The 19,018-nt window shown below is 37.5% G+C and overlaps 1 protein-coding gene across 1 annotated transcript in view; it reads left to right on the top strand.

Moving 5' to 3' along the window:
• The window catches only part of LOC139148140 (maestro heat-like repeat-containing protein family member 1), a 50,768-nt gene that overhangs the window by 2,205 nt on the left and 29,545 nt on the right, over positions 1-19,018 (top strand). The window contains 8 exon segments of the mRNA XM_070719449.1: positions 12,124-12,269; positions 14,490-14,621; positions 15,972-16,134; positions 16,603-16,701; positions 17,126-17,277; positions 17,665-17,805; positions 18,176-18,268; positions 18,755-18,947. Of these exon segments, the coding sequence (XP_070575550.1) occupies positions 12,124-12,269; positions 14,490-14,621; positions 15,972-16,134; positions 16,603-16,701; positions 17,126-17,277; positions 17,665-17,805; positions 18,176-18,268; positions 18,755-18,947 (1,119 nt within the window).

The raw sequence follows: 19,018 nt of genomic DNA, 5'->3' as shown, positions 1-19,018 counted from the left end.
AAGTGAAAACATAGTGCACAAGGTGATACGATTTCATTCGCTGGTTTGTTTTTTGACAAGCTGAGAAACTTGATCAGTTGCCCCCATAATACTCAATGGAGGTTGGGAATAGAGAACTGTCTTGAAATCTGTTGTGTATTCTATGTGATGTATTTGTACTATTACCGTAATACAGTATTTCCCAGACCGCAGACATAATACATGCATGTATATGATGGTAGATAGACAAAAGGTCACTTTGAGGTTATACCCTGGGACATTCATTTGCCATCTAATCAATGGTGTTTGGAAAATTTCCCATCTGATTCTAACCATACTATTTTATCAGTACATGCCATTGTCATGTGGAATACTATTAACCAATGATGTAATTCATTTACATATTTGCATATTTTGATGGTACGCAGAGTAGGCCATTGAAAAATGCTAGTACAATTGTGCGCTGATTTCCATGGTAAATTTATGCGCTGTCAATGGGGTTGAGCGCACCACACACTGGCGTTACTGGAAACCAGCCTTGTGCGGCAAATGTACCAGCATAATGCAAGGTTATGCGCGGGCTTAGCTGTACATAAAACTCAATAATACATGTAGTTTTAGATTATGGTGGAGGTTTGACTCTTAAAAATCAAATATTTGTTTTCAAACTCATTTGAAGATCAACTTCTTATCAGTGTTTCAGACTAAATCTAATCATGAGGAACAAGATTTAGTGCTTAGCATCTGTCAATTTGATATTAATAATATCATTTTCATATTTCGCAGCATCCACTATTTGCCATTATTTTGTTATTCTCTGACAAATTTTCACTCATAGTATTTCACAAATACGACAATGGTAGACATTTTGCTGCGGTAACAATTTAGATGTGGATCCAAACTGTCTGTTTCATTTGAACCATAAAATTCATGTTAAGAGCAAATTTCAAAAATTGAGAGTGGTAAAAGTGTCGAACAGTTTTGTGGTATGTGCTTGAAGCAGGGCCATCCCTACTGATTGGCAAGATCCAATTTGTGAGACGTGTCACTGGTAGCGAAATCAGTTTTTCAAAATCTCTTGATCTGATTTTACTATTGCTCAATGATGACAAGCTGTGCATGTGAAGGTGGCCATATCATGTCACCCTCACAGACAGGACAAACTGGCATCCGTCAGCGTCATCAGTAAGTTTGCAATTGTCGGCCACCTGCATAGTGTGTGAGAAGTTAAAACCGTCGCTCTCTTTTTGCCTGCCTTGTCACTTAAACATTGTCTAAAAATTATTGTTTTTTGACTTCCCCCCCAGCATGTTTTTAGCTTTTTTTGAAATGTCTCTTATGAAAACATTTACATACACATGGATGCTTGAGAATGTTAATGAAAGACGCCATGTAAGTGTTCAATGTGTACGTCGTTTGAATGAGAATGAATCAATGACCCCAAACAAAAAGTGCAAAAACCACTTCTTGAATGGAAGTCCAAAAAGGAGAAGTTATCTGTGTATTATGTTTATTTAAACCCTACTCTTACCAGTGTACAACTGTCATAAAAGTAGCGTTGGAATGTAATCTGCAGAAATGCCAGGTCTAACTCAGTGATGCCACAATTCACAATATTTTAAACTCTGTACCATTGAAATTGTGAAGTTGAGAAATCATAAAGTTTTATTATAAAGATTGTAAAAAATAAACATACCGGCAATGAAGTGGATGTCAACAATAAACATTGGAATTTCCCAGGACAAGAATTCACTTGAATAGCCTAGGTGAACACTCAACTCTGAACATTAGGTACTACAAAAATTATCACAATTTTCTGCTCAGATGGCTAGACGTTCATTCGAAATTGCTGACAGTTTACTTGTAATTGCAACAGTTACCTTGTGACCTCCAGCCTGGCACCTACCATGAAAACACTTTTCATAGAAGGGCTTTCTTATGGCTATTGTGGTTCATCTCTTATGATAATGGTACTTTTTGAATTGAATACACCCTTGCTCTGATACCTTTTATTCTGATCTGTTCAGTGTGAGTTGTACAAGTGATACACAATGTATGATAGGATGTATGTACAATACATGGTATGTGTGGCTGCATGGCTTCCTGTACTTTTTTATGCTGGCTGCCAGTCTTGTACAAGCTTGAAGTCACTGATAATTGTCAGGATTTCAGGTAAACTTGTAAAATGTTCACAGTGTGTGAATGACGCCAATTGTGTGATGCTTCCTGTAGAAATGTTACTTTCAAGTCAGAACTGTCCTAGGAAGTTGTGTTTGTGAATATGCAAACAATCAATGTTTGTTTACAATGCACTTTAGCTAAGATACCACAGTTTCTTTACATTGTAAAAGATCCATAGAAACCTGTCGTGTGTACCTGTACACGTCTACTCAGTTCTGTGTCTCAATTCTGTGATTTATTAAATGTCTGGTCTTTCTAGTGATTGGAATTCTACATAGAATATTGCTTCAAGTTATTTTTAAAATCTGTAATGCAATTTTAAAAATCTGTAATGCAGTTATTACTGGAAAGGGGCCTTGTATCGTGTGTTACATATAAATATTATGGCATGTAATATTCATGCAGTATCAAACAAATCTCATGCAGAAAATGTCTTCGGGTGACCTTTTGACCTTATAGAGGGTTGACTTGTGATGTACTTTGACAGGTCATAGCCCTTTGATCCTTCTCTTTGGTGAGTGTTGTTATATAAATGATGAAATGTATGTTTGCAAAAAAATGATAGGTGTGTTCATGTATGTGTAAAATTAGACTTTATAATTTTGAAATTAGAGATCCAGTGCATAGTTTGCTTAAGGGTTAGGGATTGCAAAGTTGTTGAAATCATTGAAAAGTCCATGAACCAGGATTGATGAAGAGAATATGTGTGTGTGCTGACAGAAGTATACCTGAATGACACGTTCTGTTCTTGGTCCATACCGGTACACTGTGTGCATGTGGGTCACAGTTTCACACTTCCCAACCCATGAAAGACATACAAGCAAATGGTCTACCATCATGTATACCAGTTTGTGTATCAACAGAAGTATTCTGATAGGACACCTTTGTATTGCGGTACAACTACTCTTCATTAGAAGTTAATTTCATACTCTGAAACATTGTCAAACCATTACATGTAAATTTCAATTATATCAATAAAATGGCCTTCATTTTTGCTGCCTCGTAAAAGTACAAGTATTTCTTTCCAGTTTTTAGCTACTATAGACTATAGTCTATAGAAGCTATTGGGATGGGTATCCGTCCGGCGTCCGTCGTCAGTCTGTATGTATGTATGTATGTATGTATGTATGTATGTATGTATGTCCGTTTGTGAGGCGTCCGTCCACTCAAATATCTTGAGAACCGCAGTACTTACTCATTTGATATTTGTTGTGTAGATGAAAAATATGATTTTGAGAAATTATTTTTTTTAATTTTTTGATATTGTTGAAAATAGGCAAATTAATGCCAAAAAAGGTGTTTTTGGTAAAAAATCTTCTCCTTCATAACCACTGGTCAGACAGCTTTGTTATTTGGTATACAGGTCCCTAGGGGTAACCCAACTTAGATTTGTTCAAATTGTGATGAAATATGCAAATGTGTATTTTTAAGTAATTTTTTTGTCATTTTTGGTCAAAATTTGACTTACATTGTATGTAATTCTTGTACTGTATAAACCCTATCAATTCACCTAGAAAAAAAAAATTAATATGATTTTAAATAATTGAATTAATTAGGAAATCATCAAAGCCAAAATAATTTTAGTGTAGAATTATCAGAAAGTTCAACTTTTTTTGACAGTTCATAGTGAAATGCTTACCATCTTGGAGGATTAAAACATGTAAAGGCAACTTTCCTGAATCCCAACTTTGACATATTCTGAACCATCATTTATTGTGCCCTGTATGTTATCTAAAAGAAATTGCTCAAAATAGTCAATAGAGATAGAGATAGAGAAAGTTCTAATTTCCATTTATGGTTGACTTGGTAAGGATTAAATAAAATTACTTTTTGAGGAAAAAAATAGAGTGGTCAATTAAAAGAGTGGTCAAAGTGATAGGGTTTTTATGGTAAAGCTGGGCTGTAAGATTCATCATGTGCTATTTATAGCAATTATGCAATCTGTGTAAACAGTGCAATGAAAGTTACATGATTCCTTATAATGCTTTTGATGACCTTGAACTTCTTAAGTTTCAATCATTTGTCTCTTCAGTGTGCTTTCTCTGAGTATGTACAGTCTCAACTTATTCAACAGAACTCACTTACCAGTGTTTTCATTAGAAGCCGGCAGCCGGCGAAATTGTACGTCTGTGACAGCACTTTCGCCGGCTGTAATTTCGGGGAAAATATTATAAAATGGCACAAACGTTGGTTAATACTTCACAAATTATGACCATCGACTGAGTGACAAAAGTACACGACGTTTGGGCTTGGCGCGACAAACGAGCCAAAAACGGACGAACGTGCACACGTATAGTAGGCCAGGCTCCGTAAGCATAGTGTACAACTTGGGCTATGTATACATACAACGTCTTTTTATGCGAGGTCAGACTAGGTCAGTGTACTGTTCTAATATCTTATATCATTGGGTGAAAGTACGCCTGTCCTCTGTAAGCGGCAATATCATTGGGTATATTTCCCTGACCTCATTAATATTCTGCTACGAGTCAAAACAATGGCGACCGGCCATAGGAAAGCGTGTAGCTGTCAGCGATCACGTTTTGATGTGGTAATGAGCCGAGTGCAGCCGTCCGATGAATGTATCAATATAATAGCGTTGATCGCGATTTCGGATTTGTTACTAAATATAGCTGCACGCGCGCGACTTTCGGACAAACATGCTGAAATTCGGACAAATTTTGTTGTTGCATGCGCGGCTGCTGTTGCAGCTTGTAGTCTCAGTCATCAATTCATAGGAATAAGTGTGACGCTAAATATCCATTCTAACACTCGCAGGCTTTATTTTCGTCGTTTATGCGGAAAAATGCGGAGAAATGTTTACTTATGCATATTAATGAGATAGAACAGTGACGTCATTTGCGATCAGCGCTATTTTTTTAGTATTTTGGTGAGGTGTTCTTCAGAGAGCGAAATCAAAGTCATGCATCGCCAACATGTTGTATTACGTGCGCTAAGTACGCGTACGCGACTATGACGCCAGAGCAAGGGATTTGTTTATAGAACTGTTCTAGAAAGTAGAATTACGTGATCAACCATCTACGTTTAAATGCTAAAATCCTGAGAGTGGTCAGTTATAAACTCGCGGTTGTGGTTGCAATTCGATATTTTACCCCCGAAAACGGTGATTTGGCGGTGTACAAAATTTTGAGAAATATTGTACGTCTCAGGGCTGGCTTTCCACGTACATTTCTTGTGATTTCAACTCAAAGGAAAGTGGAATGGGCACGCTCTACCATATCTGCCGCCTGCTCTAAATTTAGCACGCGATCCATGCTTTCATGTACATTTGTAGGTAAATGGCCCGATCATGAAACCTTTCAATGCTGGAAAAAGTCTCTCAATTTTATCGACTAAGTTTTGAATCTAGTAATAAATAATGTGTTTTGCCCCGCGTGAACTCTGTTAATTTTATCGGTAAAAAATATCCAATTTTGTAGCATTTGCAGACGGTAGGCAAATTTATAATTTATGTAAATATTATTCACGTAGTTCATTAGATACATCACAGCAAGCTGGAGACTTCCCCTCATTTGTATTGGTGGCGATGCAATGTTTTGGTTTTTTTTGCTACTGATACATGTACTAGTGCGTGACTGCTGGGGGAAAAGAAAGCAACACAATATTTTTCAGGACTTGTGTATTTTCTTTGATACAGCATATGCTTATGGAAAAAAGAGACAATATTTCTCTTTCACAAGTTTCAGTGTACTGCACTTAAAAGGTCAGTCATAGAGGTAGGAAGCCCATTATAGTTGTTAATTGGTACGTTCAGACTGACGACTTTGCGTCGGCCCAGGTCCCGACCAGGGCCGGGGCTGACGTAAAAAAACCAATGTGGACACGCTGAGTCGGCCCTGGGCCGACTCAGTTTGGTCCCGGTTAGAAGGGGGGGTTCAGGGCCGACTCAGGGCCGACGCAAAATTTGGTCCGACGCAAATCGCCAGTGTGGACATGTTACGTCGGCCCTGGTCCCAGTTGACCAGGCCTCCGCTATGGATCAAAGTTGAACTAGTCACACTATTCGCACAAAACAAACGACGTTTGAAACTAAAGTTTACACCTATCGAAAGTTTTCAATCCAGTCTTTACATTTTAATATCATCCCATGTACGCTGAACTTCCCACCAACCTTTGTTCCGCAAACGAGACCATGTCATTCGATTCCACAGTGCACGTATTAGACTAGAGAGGCATGTCAAAAATGCCGCGCACTGGTTATTTCTCCACCGCGGTCTTATATACACCATATGCTCATCCAATAAATGGTGAAGGTCTCTCCGATGATTAAAAGGGTGAGTGGTAGTCATATTTGCCCTTCTTGTGCGTAAAAACACAGGAAAATCATGAACAGTAGAAACAGCGTGCCATATTCAAATGCGCCATTTTGAACTTTGACAGGTCAGAGGTCACAAAGGCAGGTAAAGTTACGTCGGCCCTAATTCTGGTACCGGTAAGTGTGGACACGGACCAAATTTAATCCCAAAAGGACAATTATTTTGCGTCGGCCCAAATTTCAGTTGGGTTGCCAATGTGAACAAGATAACTGATACTGCAAACACTTTTCTATTGTCATTTTGTTGCATCTAACTGAAATGTGTATTCACAAACTTTTTAGAGGCCTTTTGTGAACTGCAGGTGAAAAATAAAAAACAAACTCCAATGCCAACCCTGAGGCTGTACGTCAAGTTGTTTTACTGCTAGAGCAGCTAACTTTTTTGTTTCATTGAATTGGTAAATAAAGGGGTTGTATCTCACACTTTTCATCACTTTGAGTTTCTGCATTGACATGATTGTGCATACTGAGTGTAATTATTATGCAAGTATTCCCTGTATTCTTGATATTATCAAAAAAAGTCAAAACTGACTTTGTCCCTTTAAACTGAAAGAGAAAAGGAACTACTTACCTGGGATTTTCTAATCACTCCTGTATAATTTTAGTGTGACATGTTTTAATGTGAACAACATATTCTTTTAATTGAAATGTAAATTCGATACTACATTCAGTTTGGCATTAATCACAAAAAAGTTTTTCGCCAAATTCATGGAATATCTGCCAGTAGTTGTAGTACTCTTTATTGAAGGTAACAAAAGTTACTGTTGCTTCCCTGTTGATTCTAGTACACTGTAATATCAACACATAGGATGATAACTTAGGGCACTGACCATCTCTGTAACTGTTTGTGTTCTCATGGAAAATGTCATCAGACAGTGACACAGTAAGAAAGGACAAACAAAACAAATGATATGAGTAAGATGGTACATTGTTTCTACTTAACACAAAAAACCACAAACAGTTTTTGTTTTTAAAATACAGACTTTTTTACACTGACATTCAACAAAACTGGATAAATTGCTGTTCAAAATACCTTGCCAATGTTATGCTGCCGCCGCCGCGACACGACGTCCCCACCCCAACCTCAGCTTCCTTCTCCACCTATAATTTACATTTCTCCGCCTGGGCAAATTTCTACTGAAAACCCTGCTTACAATGTTAATCAAAGATATCCACCTTCTTCATCAATACATGTGTCACAAAAGGTTATTCTCTACATAACACAGCATAGCTCTGTCAACTGTTGAGTTGCTTGTTCTTTCAAAACCGCTGGTCAGACAGCTTTAATATTTGGTTTACAAGTCCCTAGGATGACCTTAGTGAGATAATTTCATACAGTCAGGAAATACTTAATTTTGTATCCATGTCTATAGTAGCTTCAGGGACTTTGGCCCTATGTTTATGGTATTCCGGAAACCATGGAATGTTGTATAACTCTACAGGGTAAAGTGATTGAACAATTTGCAGTGTTTTTTGTTGAGGGGAGTTAGAGGGTATATGGTTGTCTTCCAAGTTCTTGTGACTGAGGTCTGATTCTAAAACAACTATGATACAGGTTCAGCAAAATCTACAGAACTGGTACCTGCCAAGCAATTTACTGAGGTTTTCTGAGGTTAACAAGCCTCAGTGAAATCTGATACAGTCTATGAGAGTATGGTACATTGTAACTTCAGCAGGAAGGTATTAGTGTGCAAATTCCACACCAAGAAACTTGAGATGTAACATTTTGCTGTGTAGTAGACACAACACACAGGCGTAGTACCTGTACGTAAGCTCTATTTAAACTTTGGTCAATCATAATATAACAATCCACTGTTATGGGTATGCATAAATCAATGATTTTTATAAGGTATAATTTACAGTGTCCTCCTTAATAACACAGCTTGGCCATACAACTGTTAGTAATTTTTATGGTCCAAATAAACCAGGAATTTCATCCACTAAAATCGTATTATCAAGATGCCTCAGTCTTTCATCGTATTCCAATTTCAATGCTCACGGAACGAAAATAATACAGTACTGATAATATCATAATATCATGATCAGAGAAGTCAGTGTGGTAAAGGAACAAACTTACAGTTAATAACAGTGCAATGAACAGTTTCAATAAAACTTGCATTCCAATTAAACCTGTAACATTTGTTCATTGTGAAAATTTTGGATTACTGTGCTTGTGGTACAGACCCGCCAGAAAGTATTTACGCACCTCAATAATAAACATTTGGCAAAAAATATAACTAAAAAAATCGCACCAATGTGACTTATTTCCAAAAATAATCGATCTGCAGCAGGTTTAACCCATTTTAGTCAATGCAGACCTGTTGTTGGACGTTGAATACTGACGTACGGCGAGTGTTTTCAAGATAAAGAAATTTCCTATGGAGATTTCAACGGCGACGTACTCATTTGCATATCATTTGCATATAATTAACTTTGGCGCCAAAGTCCATGCGGTTAAATTTCTTCCATTCATATTCAAATATCGACCAATCAGGGTTTTTTAAATATAATTCTGATTAAATTTTGGGGCGGGAAAATCTGCCAGACTTGCTTATGAATATTCTGATAGAGGTCGTCGGAGGTTACTGTATAATTTCTGTTTGTAAACATTGCGTGACTGAAACATGCCAAAAGTTCGCGAACTTCCGGAATATATGAAAGGACAAATAGAGGCACTTCATACTCAGGGTGTCAAAAACCGGGAAATCGCAAGGCAGCTGGGCATATCTGAAGGCAGTGTAAGATACAACATCAAAAACTGTCGCAACATGGTACCATGGCGAACGTACAACGGTGTGGACGCCCGAGGCTCACGACTGAACGGGAAGACAGAATGTTGGTGAGGTCGAGTCTGGCTGACAGGTTCGAGACGGCCCGCGAACTCCGTGCAAAATTTCATGAGGACACCGGGAAACTCTTGAGTTTGAGTACAGTGAAATCACGGCTTTACAGAGGAGCTAGCCTTCGTGGATGTGTTGCAAAGAAAAAGCCGAAATTGCAACCCCGGCACATCGCAGCACGATTACAATTCGCCAGACGTCATGTGAACTGGACACCGGCTCAGTGGTCCCGTGTTATATGGACCGACGAGTCGAAATTTACGGTATTCCGAAGTCGCGGGAGAGTTTACGTACGACGGCGACCTGGCGAGGAGTACGAAATACACTGCATCAATCCCACTGTCAAGTTTGGTGGTGGTAGCGTCATGGTCTGGGGGTGTTTCTCGGCTGCTGGTGTTGGCTCGGTTGTTCGTGTCGAGAACACCATGAATCGCTGGAAGTATTTAGACATACTCCAAAACGAAATGCTACCGTCGGCACTCAGACTTGTCGGGCCTGATTTCATATTTCAACAGGATAATGCTCCCGTACATACTGCTTTGGATGTGAAAGCATTTCTACAAAACCCCCAGGATTACGGCTATCCTTTTGGCGATTTTACAACTTTGGATTGGCCGGCCCAGTCTCCGGATTTGAGTCCGATCGAAAATCTATGGGAACTGATCGATTTGGAAGTGCATTCTCGTCCGATACACAGCGTTGACGACCTGTATAACCGCATTGTCACTTCGTGGGAACACTTTCAGCAAGATATTTGCCGGAAACTTGTCGATACTATGCCAAACCGGCTACGAGCATATCGAGGTCATCCAGCGAAGAGGTGGACATACCCATTATTGACAGTTGGTACGAACGTTCGATTGACCTCATTAATATTCATGTTCTTTAGCGTTGTTGTTCCCATAGAGAATCGAACGATTTTCAGACTTGTCAGATACAGCTCTTTTCATGCCGTGATTTTCTTGCCTTGCGTTGTTCTAAGATCAAATTTTTTACGATTTTTGTCTTTCATTTGTCACCTATTTACAAAATATAGTTTAATTTTCCTGAAAAACTTGTACAGTGTGTGCTATTTATTACTTTCGAAACTTTTTCACTGTTGAAGCTTGGTGCGTAAATACTTTCTGGCGGGTCTGTATCTCTCAATATTTCTTGATTTTAATGTGTAGATGTCTCAGAAAAGAGAAAGCTACTGGAGAATTTTTCTCATAAATGCTGTGTACTGTAGGGTTCTTGAGATAGCGTTATTTTTGAACAAGAACTATACAAAAACAGGAGTTGTAAAGTTTGTATAGAGACAGTTACGTATATACATGCAGGTACAGTGTACACTGTGTAAAAGCTGAATACATATGTCGGACACACTCTTTACATTATAAGTGCTATTTGTTAATCTGCAGCCAAAATGCCATGAAGGTTACTACTTGCGGTTTTTAGCTACTATAGACTATAGTCTATAGAAGCTATTGGGATGGGTATCCGTCCGGCGTCCGTCGTCAGTCTGTATGTATGTATGTATGTATGTATGTATGTATGTATGTATGTATGTATGTATGTATGTATGTATGTCCGTTTGTGAGGCGTCCGTCCACTCAAATATCTTGAGAACCGCAATACTTACTGATTTGATATTTGTTGTGTAGGTGAAACATATGATTTTGAGAAACTAGTTTTTTTAATTTTTTTATATTCATGAAAATAGGCAAATTAATGCCAAAAAAGGTGTTTTTGGTAAAAAATCTTCTTCTTCATAACCGCTGGTCAGACAGCTTTGTTATTTGGTATACAGGTCCCTAGGGGTAACCCAACTTAGATTTGTTCAAATTAGGATGAAATATGCAAATGTGTATTTTTAAGGAATTTTTTTGTCATTTTTGGTCAAACTTTGACTTACATCGTATGTAATTCTTGTACTGTATAAACCCTATCAATTCACCCAGAAAAAAATAATTAATATGATTTTAAATAATTGAATTAATTAGGAAATCATCAAAGCCAAAATAATTTTAGTCTAGAATTATCAGAAAGTTCAACTTTTTTTGACAGTTCATAGTGAAATGCTTACCATCTTGGAGGATTAAAACATGTAAAGGCAACTTTCCTGAATCCCAACTTTGACATATTCTGAACCATCATTTATTGTGCCCTGTATGTTATCTAAAAGAAATTGCTCAAAATAGTCAATAGAGATAGAGATAGAGAACGTTCTAATTTCCATTTATGGTTGACTTGGTAAGGATAAAATAAAATTACTTTTTGAGGAAAAAAATAGAGTGGTCAATTAGAAGAGTGGTCAAAGTGATAGGGTTTTTATGGTAAAGCTGGGCTGTAAGATTCCTCATGTGCTATTTATAGCAATTATGCAATCTGTGTAAACAGTGCAATGAAAGTTACATGACTCCTTATAATGCTTTTGATGACCTTGAACTTCTTAAGTTTCAAACATTTGTCTGTTCAGTGTGCTTTCTCTGAGTATGTACAGTCTCAACTTATTCAACAGAACTCACTTACAATGTTAATCAAAGATATCCACCTTCTTCATCAATACATGTGTCACAAAAGGTTATTCTCTACATAACACAGCAGAGCTCTGTCAACTGTTGAGTTGCTTGTTCTTTCAAAACCGCTGGTCAGACAGCTTTAATATTTGTTTTACAAGTCCCTAGGATGACCTTAGTGAGATAATTTCATACAGTCAGGAAATACTTAATTTTGTATCCATGTCTATAGTAGCTTCAGGGACTTTGGCCCTATGTTTAATGCAAGATATTTTTCAACATTTGGTTACAGGCATGTCAATGGCCCTGATTGATGCAGCGTACGACAAAAACGGCCAAGTCCGATCCATAGTCAACAACTCGCTGTATGACATTGGCAGAAAGCAACCAGAACTGGTGTTGAGTACAGCGCAGTACTATCTGAAAAAACACAGCAAAGTAAGTATTGAATATCGATAGGGTTGCTTTCTCTCATACTGTATGATGGAAATTATTATGAACCAATCTGGTTGTTCGGTACCATGCAATAAATGTACTTATTACATGCAGTGTTCTGCCAAGCTTTTGCATCAGTGGGGTCTGAGGGCCCATGGAAGCTAAAAAAGTGGGTATTTTTGGTATATAGGGATAACTTAGCAATACTTTTTTTTGACAAAATGTCACATGACCTCGATGACCTTTGACCTCAAATATACATATTTGTCCATAGCTCAGTAACCACAAGTGGTACACCCTTCATATATGGTATGATGGGAGACCTTATGATGCTTCATACTGTACCTCATTAATTATTCTTATATCTAATTCTGAGCAAACCCATAGAGCTGGATGTCTGTCATACATATGCACATAGATTTGTTCTGTGATACGATCCAATAAGGCCGCCATGTGGCCATTTTATTACGATTTTTTCATGTCCTGAACTACAGCTCAGACATGTATCAAGCGAATTTATTCAAAAGTATTTTTATCACAGACCTAATGAAGAGGACTCTATCTCTTCTGAGGACCTGTAATCAAAGTACCCATTAACAAGTGGGGACTGTGTCATCAATGATGACTTGTTTTACCAAAAGTTTAGTGGGACTGATGGCACACTGCGCCTTGCGGACCCGATGATTGATTTTTTTGGGGGTCTTCAATTTTATTTTTGCGGCAATGGCGCAAGGCCGCGGCCTCGGCAGAACACTGACATGCCTTGTATATCGAATGTCCCACCCCATGAGATTCAATAGTAACCTGTTGATGATATTGTGGACCACATAGTCATCATTTGATTGAAAATGACCAAGAAATATTTTCAATTTGACAATTCTTGGATTTGTAAATATTAAAACTACATGTTTTACATAACGGTTTTTTAGAAAATAATAAAAAAAATCAATAAACCACATACCAGTAATTTAAATATCAGTACATTGTTTGATGATAAAATCATTCTTTTTTTCAACATATTTTTGTCCATCATGAAAATAAAGTATATGATTGTCATTTGCAAATAAACCCCAAAATTTGAAATGAAAACTATGTAAGCGAAGTCTAAAATAAAAAAAAAATACAGCCCAAAGAAGGGATTAGTAATAGTATTAGGATTATGATGTCATGTGTAAAATAAAACATTTAAATCTCATATGTTGCAACTATGGAAAATCTTTCATACTTCACCTTCAATTTGCCATCCTGTATACATCTACATTGAAATACACTCCAATGAGCGAGTGTCCCATTGTTGTGTCTCTACAAGTTTATAACATGTCTATATATCAAACTACCGGTACACTCACAGGTATCCATTTATCATCGATTGCCCACATACGCATCACAATACCCTATTCATAATGTGTGCTGTAATTTGTTATAAATGTAACCTCTGTGTCAAATGCTGAAGAATAAGTTTGCAGCTTGTAAACTGAACCCCACCTCACTCTAGCTAATAAATAAAACCCTTTGTGTTAGGAATACAAAGCTTTGTTTCTCTACAGGGACAATTTTGATAGTATTTTCTTAATTTTTGTTCCAAATTTTGTTCTTTTTACCATGGTATTTCAGCAAAAAGTCCAGAATATATATTGTTTTCAAAGATGGGGGAAATTCTCTTTAACTTGAAACTTTTGGCTCAATAAATCTGTCCTTAGTGGACAGTATATTTGTAGTGCTGTAAGAGAGGCGTCAATAGAGACAGGTTTCACCATACTGTACATGTGTAATTGTAGTTTTGTCGTTCTGATGAAGGACCAACAATGCAGATCTCAACACTCTCTGCTATGCAGTGTTTTCATGCAGTATATTCAAATGAAACATGGCTGAGTTTGTTACAATAAAAAAGACCAGATCTGGGCACTAACAGTATACCCAACATACACATGCACACTCTGCATGTACATGCACCACTGTCTTGGCTGTATGTACGGTACATGCACCACTGTCTTGGCTGTGCTAGACATCTGCACAAAATTCATGAACTGCAGTATGTGAAGAACAAGTCCATTGCGTTGCTATCAAGAGTCATATCTTTGCTATGTTCACAGATAATCATCACATGCGCTAGATTCTTGGTATGTCTATTTGCTTAGGTGTCAACTTTGTTAGAAAAATGATCTCATGCCAGTTTAAGTTTGATAACTTTTTGCTAAAATGTGTACTTTTCATTGCCTGTAGTTGCAACAGGGTCATCGTGTGGTGATACTGAATGCCATGGAAAGGATCGTAAAGGAGAGCATAGACAGTATCAAGGCACCGCTGGCTGTTGATTTGATCAAATTAGCATCTGAGGAAATGACCTGTTCCAAGGTAGGCGTTGCTTCTCAATTTCTGTTGAGTGAACCATAGACAGTAGAGGGGAAGAGTCTTCCCCCTCTACTGTCTATGAGTGAACCATCCTTAACCCTTTCACCATCATGGTTTGTCCCAAATCCATCGTTTTCTTTGGTAAAGTTGAACCTGTATACAGGGAACTGGGGGTGAAAGGGTTAAACATGTAGATGCAAACGCATGTGAGAAATTCAATGATAAACAAGAAACGTTTCTTGGCAGAAATTTACACCCGTAACACATACATGTACATGTAAGGGGAGCATTTCAACAGTGCGATTGGCATAAATTTAAATCTTTGTATAAAGTGTGAAATATAATTATAAAGAATTTTTCCATGATACATGCAATGTGCAGTAAATATATATGTACAATGAATAAACATTTCGATAAATTTTATCTGATTTTCTGTTTAAACTCATAGGATCACAACCAATCAATGTAATTGGGGTCTTCTCACTGCAAGAACATTTATTGACAAGAGTTTTCCTAGGCCTCCACCCCCATACCTGGAAATCACTTTAATCACAGACTTTCCTTTTAAGAAGCACAGCAAATAGAACTTTTTGAAGGGTTTAGAATTAGGATTAGGGTCAGATTTAGGGTTAGCATACTTTAAGTGTTGAATTTCTTACCTAAGAAAAAAAATTTGGGGGCTAGGTAGGGGCATTAAGAGACTCCTTCCCATTTATAATTTACAGAAGGACATCAATTCTGTTTGTCACAATGTATATAGTATTTGCGGGGTCCATATTCCCTGGAAAAGTCCTTGAGTTGCTAAACCTTCGGGAAAGTCCTGGAAAGTCCTTGAAAATGAAATGAGGCCTGGAAAATTGATGCCATGCACTGACAATGTTAACAAATGACAAGATGGTCAGGCTTGATGATATCATAAAAATTATGAAATGATATTTTGACAAAATATCTGGTAAATGGTATGTTGGACTTGAAAGTCCTTAAAATTGATGATAAAATGCTTGAAAGTCCCTGAATTTTAAGTGTATTTGAATGTATGGACCTCGTATGTAGTCAGTCAGTGTTGTGAAGCGTGAACAATGGAAAACATAAATCTCAGGGAAATTGAATCAAAGCTTTCCAGGAAAAACATGTAATCCTTGATTCATCATTTGCAATTGTTCCTATCCCTCTGCCCACAGACACTAAAAAACATCTTTGAACTGTTAGTAAATACTGATGTGACCTTCATAATATACAAACTTTACCAAATATCTTAATTTGTAATCTCACATAGTTTTAGTAGATTTTCCAAAACGATTTAAATGTGGTTAAATATACTCATTTATGAAATACTAATTTGTTCACCAACAGGAAGTTGTACCAGACTGGCAGACAGCGGCTAGTAATCTGTTGGTTGCTTTAGGAAGTAAATATTGCAACGATGTCATGGGTGAAATCAACACAAAGTTTCTACCAGGGACTCTGCCACATTTCTTTGTGGTACAGACCATGGCTAATCTGGCTTCAGCCAACGGTAAGACTTGAATTGTTGTGTGAGCTGTATAACTGGCAATGAACTTGATGAATTGTTTGATCGTTGTGAAATTTCTCCAGCTCCTCTTATCGTTAGCCAGGGTTACAGAATTTTTGCATTCTCTATAGTTCACATTTCCTAGTTGATGAACTTGATCAAAAGTTCAAATTTGTGTTTTTTTGTTGCTGCACACATGCAGGCCATTGTCAATTTTTTATATAAATTTCAGCAACAACTATGATGATTTGCTTCTTATAGATTGCTCTCTATCAACAGTGACAGCAGCGTACGTTTGTACACAGACATCGTTTGTACAAAAATGGACAACAGTTGTCTGTATTTTGGTCACACACTGACAGGTAGTCCTCATCTCACCAAAACATAGTCAATATTTTACCATGGTGGCAGCAGTGTAGGCTTTTGTTTCATTGTAAAAAAGATTATCATTGGCTTGTTTTTTGTCCTCAGTGTTTGGAATGGTACCTTTTCTGAAAGCCATCCTGGGCACCATGCTACCAATGCTCGGTATGGCCAAACATGACAACATGAGATGGGTCTTTTCATCAGGTAAGTACACCTACCATTCAAAAATTTGCAAAATTAGCCACAAAAATGAAAGGATGGTTGATACTGCATGTTTATAATGCCAGAGTATTATGACACTGCCTTTTACTGTGTTTACCATCATTCATAGTGTTTACCTTGGATATACATGTATGTGTATAAACTTAACTTGATGAACATAAATTTTTGAATGCTTGTTTTCAGTGCCAGTGATGAAGGTTGAATAGTACTTTTCAGTAGAATTTGCACAGAATGTTCAGTTCATGGTCTTGGCGTTATAGTTTTGGTTTCCTTTGCTCTGTCTCCATCTTACATAATTGCAGATGGTTCATTCACATTACGATGATTCAAAGTTTTTCTTCATTTAAGCTTCTCAGTCAGCTAGCCTATCATGTATATTTATTGTTTTGTCTTGTATTTCCGCTAGCCCTGGGCAAATTTTCTGAGGCAGTCCTTGACTACGTAGCAAACATTGACAAAGCTCCGGATCCATCCGTGAAGAAAGACAGCTATTCATCTGAAGTGTTCTCTGCCTATGATATACTCTTCAATGTATGGCTGAAAACCAGTGAACCAAAGGTGAGGGGTTAATTTCCACCAATCCATTTGCAGCTTTCACCAGTTGACGTTCGTTTCACAAAAAAATCATTCCTGAGCATGTAACCAGTAATTGTAAACAAGATTTGTCATGCAGAGAAGTTTAGGATAATCATGATTTAACCTGTTCGACCCCCAGTTACTAGTAACCAGGTCCACAATCTCCATTGATGATAATGAGTTTGGATCAAACCATAGTGGTGACAGGGTTAAGCAGCATAGCGACCCAAAAATGTACTTTTGGTTAAAAAATGTGCTACCCTCGTGAAACAAAACAGAAAGAGCAAACGACTGGCACTGAAACAAAGTAAAGCAGCGATTATTTAACCTATATTGCAACTTGTAACATTTTATCCTTTTCGTTCGTAGCTGAGGTTAGCCATCGTGGACGCAGTTGGACAAATGACAAACCTGATGACCAGTGAGAAACTGGAAGAACAGCTTCCAAAGCTTGTGCCGGGAATACTTGCTCTGTACAGAAGACATACGGAACCTTACCATATCACAGAGGTAAGTGTGCTCAGAGGACAGTTTCTGCATAGAGTTCAATGGCAAGCATTGTGTCGTTGTCTTCTGTTTATGCCAATGTCAGAGACTTATGTAAATGGAGTGCTTAAAATTGACGTGACAACATTTGTTGGAATACGATTTGCTAGTTGCTAGAATACAAAAAGTAATTAGTTATGACATTCATTCTTGAACTTCTGTTGCATTAAACAGCACAATGTCATGATTAAATTTTAAGTTTTCAAAAAATTGCTAAAAAAGCATAATGTCATTTATGTAGCTCATTGCTCATAGAAATAAGAGATTGGAAGGAAAGATATATGTGTAACATATGAAGTGCTATCATCATGTTTTATATTGTATTGTATGACAGGGTTTGTGTTATGTACTGACTGCTGCAGTGGCTGATGAAAGTACCATACTGGAACCACACTTAGAAGTGCTATTAAGTGCACTACATCCTCAGGTACGGACATGAACACTTTCAATCCGGGACATTTACCACCCAAGCCAGTGAAAGAAGATGAATATATATATTTGAAACTCAAGAAAATCATCGGTAGCAGTGTAAAGATAGGAAACTTTTTTATGAAAAGATTCCTCTTTACCAAGTTTCAAGGAAATGCGTTTATGATTTTTGAGCCATTTGGACTGGTGATTCATGTCTTCAAACGCTAATACTTCATGATTCTGTTCCCAGAGTCTCCTATATATTTCCCATAGTAAATATATACAGTACATAGTATATTCCATGTTGGTTACTGCAAACTACGGTAAATGTAGAACCAAGTGCATTGAGGAAGTGGTGAAGAATGATTTAAAACAAATTTTCATTGCACACTATATTTCAACATCTTCCCAGTTGAGTAATTTGTTTTTGAAGATTTGCAAGAGTAATAAATACTTCTAGTTTTACTTATTCTGCATGTTTCTAATTTCCTTTATTTTCAAGGTGTGCATAACACCTGACTACAACAATCCAATGACGGTCAAGAACCACAATGAGTTGCTGCGCTGCTTTGCTGTCCTCTCGGAGTCCTTCAGTGACAAAGTGGTCAACTACCTGCTGCAAAAACTGGAAAATACCAGTGATAGAGTTCGCATCGGCACTCTATCAATCCTCAAACACCTGATCAATTCACAAGGTAAACAGAGCTGTGTTATTGTTGAAGTATCAGCATGCTTGTATACAGGGATCTACATTTGTTGTCAGTAC

This window comes from Ptychodera flava, chromosome 13, assembly GCF_041260155.1.
Source record: "Ptychodera flava strain L36383 chromosome 13, AS_Pfla_20210202, whole genome shotgun sequence".
NCBI classification, from domain to species: domain Eukaryota; kingdom Metazoa; phylum Hemichordata; class Enteropneusta; family Ptychoderidae; genus Ptychodera; species Ptychodera flava.
The sequence above is the reverse complement of the archived record's forward strand: the minus strand, read 5'-3'. Positions and strand labels throughout refer to the sequence as shown.